Below are 13798 nucleotides of genomic sequence, written 5' to 3'. Positions count from 1 at the left end.
ACATACATGAGATGACCTACTGCTTTACATGTATTACATAAAAAACAAAATTAAACAAAAAAAACATTGAAAAGGTGTTTAATAATTTAACAGCTAATTTCTAACAAGAGTGTACACACTGAAATGTCTCGCCTTTTTTACTAATCATTGGTAATAGTCCTAAATATAAAGCTTTATTACAACGGTCACATAAACTTAACATTAACCAAGATAACTAAACATTGACCAATGTATCATGAAAATGAGGTCAAGGTCAAATAAAACTTGCACAACTGACACATAGATCATAAAATATTTCCATACACCAAATATAGTTGACCTATGGCATATAGTATTAGCTAAAAAGACCAAAACTCAAAAACTTAACTTTAACCACTGAACCATGAAAATGAGGTCATGGTCAAATGACATCTCCCCACTAGACATGTACATCTTACAATCATTCCATGCAACAAATATAGTACACCTATTGCATAAAGTATGAGAAAAGAAGACCAAAACACAAGATCTGATGACACCTGCCAGTTGGACATGTACACCTTACATTTTGCCCCTTGTTCTGCACTATTTGTTCACTATTCTCTTACATACATAACTACTATCCAAGTGTTTCTGTTGTTTTACAATACACCCAATTGTTCTATTCTTTTTTACCTTTATTCTCTATTTGTTAACCCATCCAGACTCTCATACATACAGAACTACCATCCAAGTTTTTCTGTTGTTTTATTATAATACAATTACACAATGTTCAATGGTTTGTTTAACATCAAGTGTACAATACTGAGTTTTGATTTATCATTTTGGCAATGGATCTTATAACACAGCTTTTGAGATAACAAGAATTAAAATTCACAGCGTAAAACAAAAATGTATAACATAATACATGTAGTAATATAAATATTGTTTACAACAGTTTCACTTTAAGTCTGCAAGTTATGACTAATTTCTCTACCTTAAATTTAAACATGTGCTTGCAACCACATGCTTCATTTTCTATGCTTTCTTTATCTGTGTGAACACTTGGAGACAGTATTTATATCTGAGAACATGATAATACATGTAGTTATGTAAATTTTGTTAACAACAGTTTCGCTTAATGTCCGCTAGTAATGACTTATTTCGCTATTTTTCATTTAAACATGTGCTTGCATCGACAGTAATTATATTTTGAATGTTCTACCCTTCTTCAGAAAATACTATGAGAAGGCAATTTCTTAAGTATTATGTGCGTGGCTGTATTTGAAATACCAAGTTGAAAAGGAGTGTTGTTCAAATTTATTGTTATTTCTGAGGGTGGTGGGGGGTCAAAAAACGTGCCGTTTCTGAGGGAAATACTATTTTCTGGAACAGGCCTTATCTGGTTGATCATTGTTTTTCACTACTATGAATCAAAATGACCAGCTTTTTAAAAGATTGGTATATATTAATAGTTTATACATCATATAATTAAGAGAGCAGGAAAAATTGCAAAGTCATTGTCCTTTTTTCTTTGAGAGATACATGAAAGCCATAGAAAATTTGGCGGTAAATAATTCTCTCTAGATTTTTTATACATTTAACATTGGCATGTTTATTCCTTCCAAAACTATGAAGCGATGACATGGATTTTATGTAAGATTTTCAACAATGGCTTTTTAAACTATTTATAATAAAGAGGGTACAAATTGTTCAATAACACCATCAGGCGAATGGCAAAATATTCCTATATATCACATAAAAACAAAAAGAGACGAACATTCTAACAATGTCTTAGTATTTTTCTAAGACAAACATTGTATATAAAAAAATCTAAAAATTGTAAACTTTAAGTTATAAATTTCTTGCGTCCAAAGCGCATTTACCCTCCTCAGGAGTTTAAGGCCAAATATTTAATAATAATTAAATCAATTTCATAATTTTTTAACATTAACAATTCTTCAAATCACTTTGTGGAGATAACTCTACAAAACATTCATGTATGTTGATTTTTTATTTGATGAATAATTTCCAATGCTATTTTTAAACATGGTTGAAAGACAGAAGAAATATTTGGGTTTCTGTTTGGAACCTAATAGTTTTATTTTGGTTCTCGTTTTGAAATTTACTTTTTATATTTATGGATAACAATACAACGTGTTTACCATATAAGTAAAATCAGAATGAAAATTGTTTTGAAGTCATGTCTAGAAAAAAAAAAGTGTATTTTAAAAGATCTATAAAGACAAAAAATTCATGTAAAATTGCACATACAGTATAAACATATAAATTTACACCAATTAATTCTAGAATGACTATCAATAGATCCTATCTTTTCCAACAGCATTTGAAAAATATATAAACAATATGTTTAACATACAAAATGCAAAGCCTGGTTCAGTCTTTCAATATTTACTCCATAGATTGACAAGTCATATGACCAGTGACATGGCAGATCACATGATCAAGTCAATAAATTCTCCATTAGTCACATGATCAACATAAAAATAACATGTAAAAATTATAAGATAACAATGATATATATACAATGAATAAAAATCTCTAACAACATTTAGGGCTATTCCATTAACATGAATGTGAAAGGGTAGGAAGGATATCAAAATACTCCTTCAACCAAGAACTATCTTTTTTTAGATAATTTTGCATTGTGGTAATAGACAAATACTGAAAAAAAGACCCATGACCAACTTTCAATAATTAAACTTTACTTCCTATCCTCCCCCATACATTTAAATGGAATAGCCCTAACGTACAATAACACTTATTAATTGACATACAAAATTTCAATTGTTTAACTAATCACATACATTAGCTTTGCTTTTCATCTCAAGCTGTTTGGCGAAAATCTATAAATAGTTTAATAGGTGTGCAAAAAAACTTTTTTTTCATTCATATTTATGTATGTTGATTGATTGATTTGACTTTCATTAATGAGTATTGATGTAGACTAAAAGCAAATCTGAATATATAATAAAAAGTCGGGTGTTTGCAGTTTTTTCTATGTAATTCTTATTAGTAAATAACTTATTGCACGGTTAAGTTCTGAATAAAAAAAAAAGAATGTGTCCCCATCTGCACTATCATTTCTATGTTCATTGGACCATGAAAATGGGATGAAAACTCTAATTTGGCATTAAAATTAGAAAGATCATATCATAGGGGTACATGTGTACTAAGTTTCAAGTTGATTGGACATCAACTTCATCAAAAACTACCTCAACCAAAAACTTTAACCTGAAGCGGAAAAGACGGACTAACGGACAGACGAACAGATGAAACGAAGCACAGACCAGAAATAATAATGCCCATAAATGGGGCATAAAAGTTGAAATCATATTAAACATAATTTGTTTATAATGAAATTTATAAAAATGGTTCCCTTGACTTTGGAATGATATGTAAACATTCATAATATGGAAGTGAACACAATATTTGATTTAGTTATGCAAATATCTTGTTTTCTTTGGTATTTTAGCCAAACTACTGTGAATTCATTATTACCAATTTTCGTTGGTTTCGTGGGTACATGTGAACTACAAATTTACACGTCCAACTTACACAATATGCAAGTTTTCAGCAATCCACGGAAATTGATACCCACGGAAATAAATGAATCCACAGTATACACATATTTACTGCATTTTGCAAAACAAATGTGACAATCCTTTATCTCAGTGTTCATCGGTTAGTCTTACTTAGCTAAACATAATAGCACTATAAGTTTTTACCACAAAATAGCTACAACAACAACATATGTACGGCACAGTTTGTAATGCCGTTGCAACGAACATTTAAGTGATTTTTTTAAAGTGTCCGACCTGATCAGATTTCTACTTCCAAGAAAATATATATTTCTAAATTCATCCTAAAAAGAACCCCCGTGGGCGGGGATCACTAAGTGGCATTGTTTGCAAAACCTCGTCCAAAAGTTGCAGAGGTCTATGGAGCTGTACCTCTATCCAACATGGGGTCTCTTTAATGCTGTGTCTTGGGTAATCTGGACCCCAGCCTTTCACAAAGCTCAACCTTAATATGCACAACCTCCGTAAGTCATCAACGCCTATCCCTGCAGCCGCACTTAAACCTGAAAGTAAAGATAATTTCAAAAATAAAAGCACATAAAAATTTATGAATTAACACTGTAATAAAATCAAAGCGCTGTAAGCGCTGAAGGCAGTTAACCAAAAACCAGGCAAACGTAATTATGTGCAGTGGCGGATCCAGAAATTTTCATAAGTGGGGGCCCACTGCCTGCCTAACAGGGGACCTGCTCCAGTCATTCCCTATATAATCAACCAATTTTTTTCTCAAAAATGGCAAGGGGGGGGGGGGGGGGGCACTGAAAAACCCTCTAAATCCGCCTCTGATGTGGCATTAAACATTCATATATTGTACATTTATGTTTATCTAATGAATTAATTATTAAGGCAAATAATTTATATTTTATCAAGGTTTCAATAGCAATGAATATATAAATGTATATTTTTATGGTGAGTCAGCAATGGTACAAGTTCGCAATGATTGTAGTTGTTCTAGTTGGTAGTTAACGTTGGTTTTAGTTGACTGTTAGTAGTACGTGTTGAAAAAAATAGTACGTGTTGACTTAGTACGAACATGTAATAGTATGAATGGACTGGTTTCCCTGTAAAGAAAACTGAGTATGTGTTCTATAGTACAATAGTTATGCGACACAAATCAGACAAATGTTCACTACTACAAGGATCAAAGGTGAGGTCTGACTGACCTGCCCATAGTAAATGTAAATGATTTGTTATATTGTCCCATACATGAATATATATGGTTTAGGGGAGGGGATCTCGAGGGTTTTCAAGTTCTCAAACAGGAAGGGGTAAGGTGACCCCAGGGACTTCCCCTATATTTCATTTGATTTGTTATATTGTTCCATACATGAATATATATGGTTTAGGGGTGGGGATCTCGAGGGTTTTCAAGTTCTCAAACAGGAAGGGATAGGATGACCCCAGGGACTTCCCCTATATTTCATTTGATTTGTTATATTGTCCCATACATCAATATATATGGTTTAGGGGTGGGGATCTCATCGGTTTCCAAGTTCTCAAACAGGAGGGGGTAGGGGGACTCCCCTTATATTTCCGATTTGATTAGTTATATATATAGTCCCATACATGAATGTATATGGTTGAGAGGTCATCCGTTTCAAAGTTATCAAACAGGAGGTGGTAGAGTGGCCCAAAGGACGCCACCTATATATCATATGATTTGCCTACATTCAGGTAGTTATTTGTGAAAATAAAGTAAGAATCTTCCAGTTACTTTAACTGATCCTTCAAAATTGAGAAAAAAAAAATACCCCTTCAAAATTGCAGTAATATGTTTACACTTTAAAAGCATCTTACATGCATTATCAACATTTATCACTGATAAAGAAAATTTAAACTGTGACCAGGAACATATATATTGTTAGATATACTGTTCCCAGCTGTCACATTGTATTGGATTTTGACATTAAAATTTGTCAAAAGTAATTTTGAGTTTCTGTTTAAAATATTTTCTGCTTTTTCTTTCTTTTACATATATCTTTTGGTTTTCAATTCTAGTGTTTATATTCATTTACCATGCATAGATGTATTTTGTCACCTGCCTGGATTCGCCAAAAACCCGGAATTACCCTTATCTGCTTCCGGAATCGGATCCGAAATTGTAATTGTCTTTTCACGGCAGCCATTGTCATTGTGTTCCAATGTTGTTTTTGTCAGTCAGATACGATTTTAAGCTAGCGATTGAACAAAATTGACATCGCTGTCATGAATAATAATGATTAAAATAAGTTTTGAGATCGTTGATTTGGAGACTTTGACGAAAAGGTTTGCAAAGCTATTTTTTATTTTCTTTCAAGTGGAACTGAGACTACTATGTCTCAGAGTGGAAGGCCCGTCGGGCGTGGCTAGTAACCAATTCGAAAGTGGAAGGTCGCGGACCTCGGACCACCGCTAATTTGAACCCCTGCCTCCAAATTGAAAAGATACGAATTTCGTCTTCTAAATTGAAATTGCCGCCAACAGCATGAACAACAGAACTTATTATATAATAGACTACTGACGTAGTTGTACTACGTATTGACGACAAACAACATTCCTACGACTTTTGCCATTTGGGAAATCTTAACTACTTGTCTTAAAAGATTTTCGGCGATTAAATATTTCGTACAATTGTTTTTTGACATCTTAGCCAAAAGCACAGGCGATAATAAACTACTTAAGAATTCCTAATGAGCACTACTTCCTTTTGGGAAAATCGACGACCATTTAACGTTTTTATGGTAATATTTTTTATATTCTAGAATAAAAAGTATAAAAAAAGTGTTTAATTAGTTATATATAACATAGTAGCCAGCTAGATAATAACAATGGCAAGTATTTCAGCATTTTTTGGGTAGACCACAAATCTAGGGTGCTCGCATAATGCAGATTAACTGCATAAAAATCTGTGTTTTGAGACTGTCCTTTGACATGGACATGGTCAGTCTTTGGTTTATGTATAAAGGAAATTTACTGTATTTTTTTCAAATTTCTCAATTTTTTTTATTAAATTTACTGGACTTAAAATCCAAATATATAATAGATATTTTTTAGCTGATAATACTTTTATGTTTCCAGATTTTCAAATTGTTAAGTTCCTATCTAAATGAGAAAAATCCAACATTATCTTTTTATCAACACTCGATCTATTTAGTTACTTCTGAAAACATGGGAGAGTAAAGTTTACTCAAGCTTGGTAATGGGGATTCATTTTCATAGAATATTGTGGCCAACCTCTTGTAAGATGGCCCTAATTGTGAATTTATGTGCAACTTTCATAAATTTCCATGAAGGTTTGACAAAATCATTAATATCTTATAACAAGAGTGCACACACTGAAATGTCTCGCCTTCTTTGCTAATCATTGATATTATGTTGATAGTCCTAAGTATAAAGCTTTATTACAACTGTCACATAAACTTAACATTAACCAAGATAGCTAAACACAGACCAATGAACCATGAAAATGAGGTCAAGGTCAGATGAACCATGCCAGGCAGACATGTACAGCTTACAATGCTTCCATACAACAAATATAGTTGACCTATTACTTATAGTTTAACAAAAATAGACCAAAACACAAAAACTTAACACTGTGCAATGAACCGTGAAATTGAGATCATGGTCAAATAAAACCTGCGGGACTGACATATAGATCATAAAATATTTCCATACACCAAATATAGTTGATCTTTGGCATCTAATATTAGATTAAAAGACCAAAACTCAAAAACTTTACTTTGACCACTGAACCATGAAAATGAGGTCAAGGTCAGATGACATCTGCCCGCTAGACATGTACACCTTACAATCATTCCATACAACAAATATAGTAGACCTATTGCATAAAGTATGAGAAAAACAGACCAAAACACAAAAACTTAACTATAACCACTGAACCATGAAAATGAGGTCAAGGTCAGATGACATCTGCCAGTTGGTCATGTACACCTTACAGTCCTTCCATACACCAAATATACTAGCCCTATTGCTTATAGTATCTGAGATATGGACTTGACCACCAAAACTTAACCTTGTTCACTGATCCATGAAATGAGGTCGAAGTCAAGTGAAAACTGTCTGACGGGCATGAGGACCTTACAAGGTACGCACAAACCAAATATAGTTATCCTATTACTTATAATAAGAGAGAATTCAACATTACAAAAAATCTGAACTTTTTTTTCAAGTGGTCACTGAACCATGAAAATGAGGTCAAGGACATTGGACATGTGACTGACGGAAACTTCGTAACATGAGGCATCTATATACAAAGTATGAAGCATCCAGGTCTTCCACCTTCTAAAATATAAAGCTTTTAAGAAGTTAGCTAACGCCGCCGCCGTAGCCGCCGCCGCCGCCGGATCACTATCCCTATGTCGAGCTTTCTGCAACAAAAGTTGCAGGCTCGACAAAAATTGAACCCCAAACTGAACCTTCATGTAACCACTGACGATGATGAGAGTGTCGGATTGTTATATCTTTTTTCCCTATAAATTTTCCTGATTTTTTAAGTTGTCAAATTGTTATCTGAATGAGACATATCCAACATTTGATTCATGAAAATAAAATGAGATTAAAAGATTTTGAAATAAAATCCATTCTGAAAATTTATCAAGGAAACATATATACAAGACTTAAAATTTATAAGAGATTACCAATTGAGGACACTGTCTGTTTTATTGTTTTGTTCACATAGTGATCTTGTTAAAGAATTGCCAGGTTACCAATAATAGACATCCACAACATTTGCAATAATACCATGACCTTTTTTTATAACTTTAAATTACGAAAAAAGTGGAACAAAAGAATGTTTGGCAAATTTTCACTGTAACCATTCATATTACTTTTAATTAATGTTAACATACCGACAGCTGGAGCGATGCCACCAACTGAAGCAGGTCCTGGAACATTTCCTGCAACAGCAGCAGCCTGTGCAGCAGCTGCCGCCTGGGCTGTAGCCGCTTGTTGTTGCATCTGTCTATGACACTGACGAATATCAAATACCTACAAAAAAATTCAAATGTTACAATATATAAGATGATATGATACCATTGCTATTGAGACAATTATCCAGTAGAGTTCAAATGATATGGATATTAGCAAATAGATGCCACAGTACAGCCACCAGCAATGAAAAAATGTACAAAATGTAAGACAGTTTGAACATGAAAACCAACACCTAATTTAAGGTACAAAACAATAAACCAACAAAAATATGCTTTTTTATGCACCTGTCCCAAGTCAGGAGCCTGTTGTTCACAGATTCACCACCACTGAAAGATTTTTTTAAAATTTCAATGAGTATCTCTTTTAAGATCTATTTTTTAGTCTGAAGTGCAATTGCTGCAAATTTGCTTTCCCCAGAGGCGGATTTAGGGGGGGGGCCTAGGGGGCCCGGGCCCCCCTTTTGAGAACAAAATTTGGTTGCTTACATAGGGAATCACTGAAGCGTGACGAGATCGGGCCCCCTCTTAGGCAGCCAGTGGGCCCCCACTTATGAAAATTTCTGGTTCCGCCACTGTTCCCTATAAGTATTTCTAAAACTTATTTTATAAAACAATTGTTGAGATGTATCTTATAAAATAACTGAACCTGAAGTGTATGATAAAGCATAAAAAATATATCATAGTCGGTCTGTTCAAAATGAAAGTTTTTTTATATCAATTATTAGAGGTCGTTGAGTGTTTTACAAATGATATTCATTCAGTCCTTATTATCTTCCAATTTACAGTGAATTCACCATTACCTTTATAAATGCACTGGGATATATTTTATGTACAGTGAATTCAACATTACCTTTATATATGTACTGGGATATATTTTATGTACAGTGAATTCACCATTACCTTTATATATGTACTGGGATATATTTTATGTACAGTGAATTCACCATTACCTTTATATATGTACTGGGATATATTGTATGTACAGTGAATTCACCATTACCTTTAGGCCAATTAAAATTAATTGATAGATTATCATCCCCGCCCGCCCCTCTGAAATCGTCCCGCCCCGAATTTTTTTATTTTATAAAATTTACGATTTCCGGATTTCGGTCATTCCCATTACCGGTAACCGTTAAAATTTGGTTTCATCCTCAAAGCTTCCTGTTTCAAATTTCATTTTGTACCTCAAGTAAATCTAACAAAAATGATTAAGTCGACCTTTCCGCTGCTCTATGATGACAACATCATCTTCCGAGAGTAAAGATTGATAACGAGAATGACGTGAAATATTGGTGTTAAGAGAAACACGCTGTTTCCAAGACTGCAAATCGCGGTATGTCACAAATTTCTGTGATTAGAAAACTGCGGACTTTTTTATTTATGCAATGACTTTGTCTCAGTAAATTTAAACTGTAAATGATACCCAAAGCGCAAGATTCGTGGAAACCATTGATACAGAAAACATGACTGGATTATAGATATTGAAATACAAGCACGAACTTGTCAGATTTATGACCGTTTATTGAAATTAAAAAGTTGACTAACATCTGTATTTTATTTATGCAAGCCCTTTGATTTTACCCATGGCTGTCTTTTTATGTTGACAAACAGCAAAAGTCCCAATACACCCAAAAAGAGTCATTAAACAACATATTTTTTTATTATTAAGTTCATGTTTTACATGATTATATTTTCATCTTGCATATAAAGTACCAACCCTATTATTTTCAACATTCTCTGAGTTTTTATTTTATTCTGTACTCATAATAATTGTGTTGCATACCAATGCATTTGCTTCATTTTATAGGAATACAAACCATTGTTTAGAAACCCAAATACATTTGGTGTAGGTAGTCTAACTGAAGAGAGTATTTCTCACACGTTTTTGTTGTTAAGTTTTTAAAGCCGCAATTAGATATATTTATTTAAGGATCTGAAAAATTATGTAAGATTCCTCATACTTGTGTATATAAAAAAGAAGATGTGGTATGATTGCCAATGAGACATCTATCCAAAAAATACCAAAATGACTGTACGGCCTTAACAATACATGATATAAGCTTATTATACACTTGCATATATGAAGAACTCGTCACAAAACATGCAAAAGGGTTTCATATGAAATAAAATCCTCCCACCCGCCCCATTTTTTTCAAATATTTGGATGAAAATCTACTTATTAATTTTAGTTGGCCTTATATATGCACTAGGATATATTTTATGTACAGTGAATTCACCATTACCTTTATATATGCACTGGGATATATTTTATGCACAGCATCCCCCGGTGCTCGGCCAGCCTCACGGTCAAGGTAATAGCTCTGTACAAATACACTGTGGTCACTGACACATCTGATCCATACGTCTCCCTCCCCACGGTAATCCAACTGTACTCCTTTACCTATGTGTAATCTAAAACACAAAATAAAACAATTTTGGAACATATGTTCAGATGAACAAGGGTAAAACTATATGCCTCCTCTGCTACAGCAGGGATATAACTTCTATCTAAAACAGGAAGTATAAAACCTTTTCAGGCATGGTCACATATCCATGCCCTACATTGTCACTGGACAAATAACATTTCACCTGATTCAAAGGTTCATTTCTACTAAAACAAGAATGTGTCCCTAGTACATGGATACCCCACTTACACTATCATTAGTGGACCGTGAAATTAGGGCACTAAAATGATAAATTTCACATCATATAAAACATGTGTACTAAGTTTCAAGTTAATTGGACTTCAGTTTCATCAAAAACTACCTCGACCAAAAACTTAAACCTGAAACGGGATGGGCAGATGGACAAACAAACAAACGGAAATATGAACAGACGCACAGACCAGAAAACATAATGCCCCTCTACTATTGTAGGTGGGGCATAATAATAAACTGATAAAAGTTTCTTGTTGATGTGCATATCTCTATATTATGTCCTCATTTACTAACTAGTTTCATGAAATTCTGACGGCCAATTTAAGAGAAGTTGTGATGATTGACAAATTGTAGCAGTAGTTTATTTAAGCCAAATTTTCAGTTCAAAGGGACATAAATCCTAAATAAATTTGCATTAATTTCTTTAGCTTAACACCCTTGCACGCAACCACTTATTTATTACCTACAAAACTAATACATTATACATTGATTAAATCCATGTACACATGAGTAAGCCTTTTTTATTCTTACCGAGCCCGCTCGCTTGCTTCAGTCCTATGAACATTGGAGAGCTGTCCTAAACAGAATCTGTCTAAACTGGATGGGTCAGTATATCCATCAACCTTCACTGTGGAATAACTGTATGGAACTTTAAATGTTTCCCCAACTTGCTGATCAAGTTCAAAATAAGTAATGGTGCACCAGAATTCTGGAGCTGAAATAAACAGGAAAAAAACAACATTTAAAGTTTGTATACTTTGTCAACTCATATGAGGCAGGTGTTACCTGTAAAAGAAGACGTCATATACTTTTATGTTATCTACAAAATTGTGAAAGTATTGACATAGAAGTTAGTATGATTTTATTTGCAAATCTCAACCAACCTTCTTCTAGAGATTTTTCTTTTGGAATGACATGAATGAAGACTGTGTCCAATTTCAAATTCTTTTTCTGCTTAAAATAAAAAAATTCACTGAGCTCAGCCTGATACAATCGCAGAGGTCGAATATCTGAAAATTGTTTTTACAAACTAAAATATGAACCCTTTTAAACAATTGAAACCCCCTCCCCCTAACCAGTGTTCTCCCCAGGCCGTTTTAGCGCTATATTTTTTTCACCGTGATGCTATAATAAATCCCGCGACGCTATAATTATTTTGAAGATGCTAATTTTTGCTATTTTACTTGTCCTCAATTTTGAACTTTCATCTATTATCGATTATGATCATAAAAATTATATCACCTTTAATTGTAATCCCTTGAAGTCGGACACTAAAGGCAATTAAGAGATTAAATAGCTACAGTTGGTGTTAATTGCTCTCAGGGTGATAACTGTTTGGATGCGAATATCCCAAGCTGACACTTGTGACATTACTAATACCACGTGTCTTCAATCACCAATTTCGACATGGAAAAATGCAATCACAAAACAATTTGAAATCTACGTTTTTGTATTAGGGCTATTCCAGAAAAAAATGTATGGGGGGGTTGGAAGGCACATTATATTAATAATACATGGGTGATCGGTATCAGAGCAATTTTTCACACTATAATGCACTATTATTCTAAATTACAATTGTCTGGGTGGCGGGTGCTGACAAAAACTGCCTTCCAACCCCTCCATACATTTTTTTCTGGAATAGCCCTTACGAAATTTCAAAGATTGAAACGATTTTTTTTTTTTTTTTTAAAAAGGTCGTTTATTTGTGCAACTCTCCAAAAAATACTTTCTTTCTCTTCCGAGAGCGAGAATTTTGGTTTAGAGCTGAAATCAGTTTAATACTTCTTTAAAAAGTTATCATAATTGGCTTAAGTTTATGTTTAATCCATTTAATGCATTAAAAGCGTCTTATTCATTCACAATCTCTTGTCAAACAATGTTTATTCTCGGACTCATTTTCGTAAATTTTTCAACGGCCGCCTTTGCACATTTTTGTGTATACTACAGATAGCAACCGGACCAGATATGACAAAAATTCGCATTTTCACATTAATGACAACAGATGGACAGTAGACAGAAAAAATATACCAAGAGAGAAAACTACGCATTAACAGACTATTTGTTAGATAACTTTGTTAAAAATACATATCATTTTGATGTAAAGATAAGAAACAACTGGGACTAACTCATTGAGTGCCATGAAACAATGAATTTCATAAACATGATAAAAAAAAGTTTTTAAATTGATTTTTTTTGCTACTTTTGCTACTTTATCTTTACTTAATATAATATAAAAAATAGTTAATTTTGTGTACTAGATATTTAGTTTTGTATATATACAGGTTGCACTATAATGAACCATTCATTCATTTGACTTATTGTTGGGTAAATGAAACCACATATTTATTTTTATTTGGCACAAAAGGAAAAAAATAATTCTGTAACTATAAATGAATAAAGAAAACATAAACTGAAACAACTGTTTTTGTGGTTATAGTTTAATTGTATTCTCAGTTATGAATTGAACAATATAAATTAAAACATATAAAGGAAATACAGCATCAACGCAACGCGACAAATGACATTAAAAAAATACAGTTAATTTTTTTTACGCAAAATGTGATGCTATCCAAAATTTCTGTGAAGAACACTGCCCCTAACTTTTTGAACCCCCCTTTGGAGTAAATACCACCAGACCCAGAAGGTTCAGAAG

The 13798-nt window shown here is 33.2% G+C and overlaps 1 protein-coding gene across 5 annotated transcripts in view; it reads right to left on the bottom strand.

Annotated features, from left to right (window-relative positions):
• Window positions 1–709: 709 nt before the first annotated feature.
• Window positions 710–13798, bottom strand: part of LOC143051630 (mothers against decapentaplegic homolog 4-like) — a 35416-nt gene continuing 22327 nt past the window's right edge. For all 5 annotated transcript variants that reach the window (XM_076224528.1, XM_076224530.1, XM_076224532.1 and 2 more), the window contains 4 exons: window positions 11677–11860; window positions 10732–10900; window positions 8408–8546; window positions 710–4063 (listed from right to left, as the gene is read on the bottom strand). In XM_076224528.1, coding sequence (XP_076080643.1) covers window positions 3840–4063; window positions 8408–8546; window positions 10732–10900; window positions 11677–11860 — 716 coding nt within the window. In that variant the 3' untranslated portion in view covers window positions 710–3839. The remainder of the gene's footprint in view (window positions 4064–8407; window positions 8547–10731; window positions 10901–11676; window positions 11861–13798) is intronic.

Source organism: Mytilus galloprovincialis, chromosome 11 (genome assembly GCF_965363235.1).
Source record: "Mytilus galloprovincialis chromosome 11, xbMytGall1.hap1.1, whole genome shotgun sequence".
Classification (NCBI taxonomy): domain Eukaryota; kingdom Metazoa; phylum Mollusca; class Bivalvia; order Mytilida; family Mytilidae; genus Mytilus; species Mytilus galloprovincialis.
Note: the sequence above shows the minus strand (reverse complement) of the source record. Positions and strands in the feature narration are given on the sequence as shown.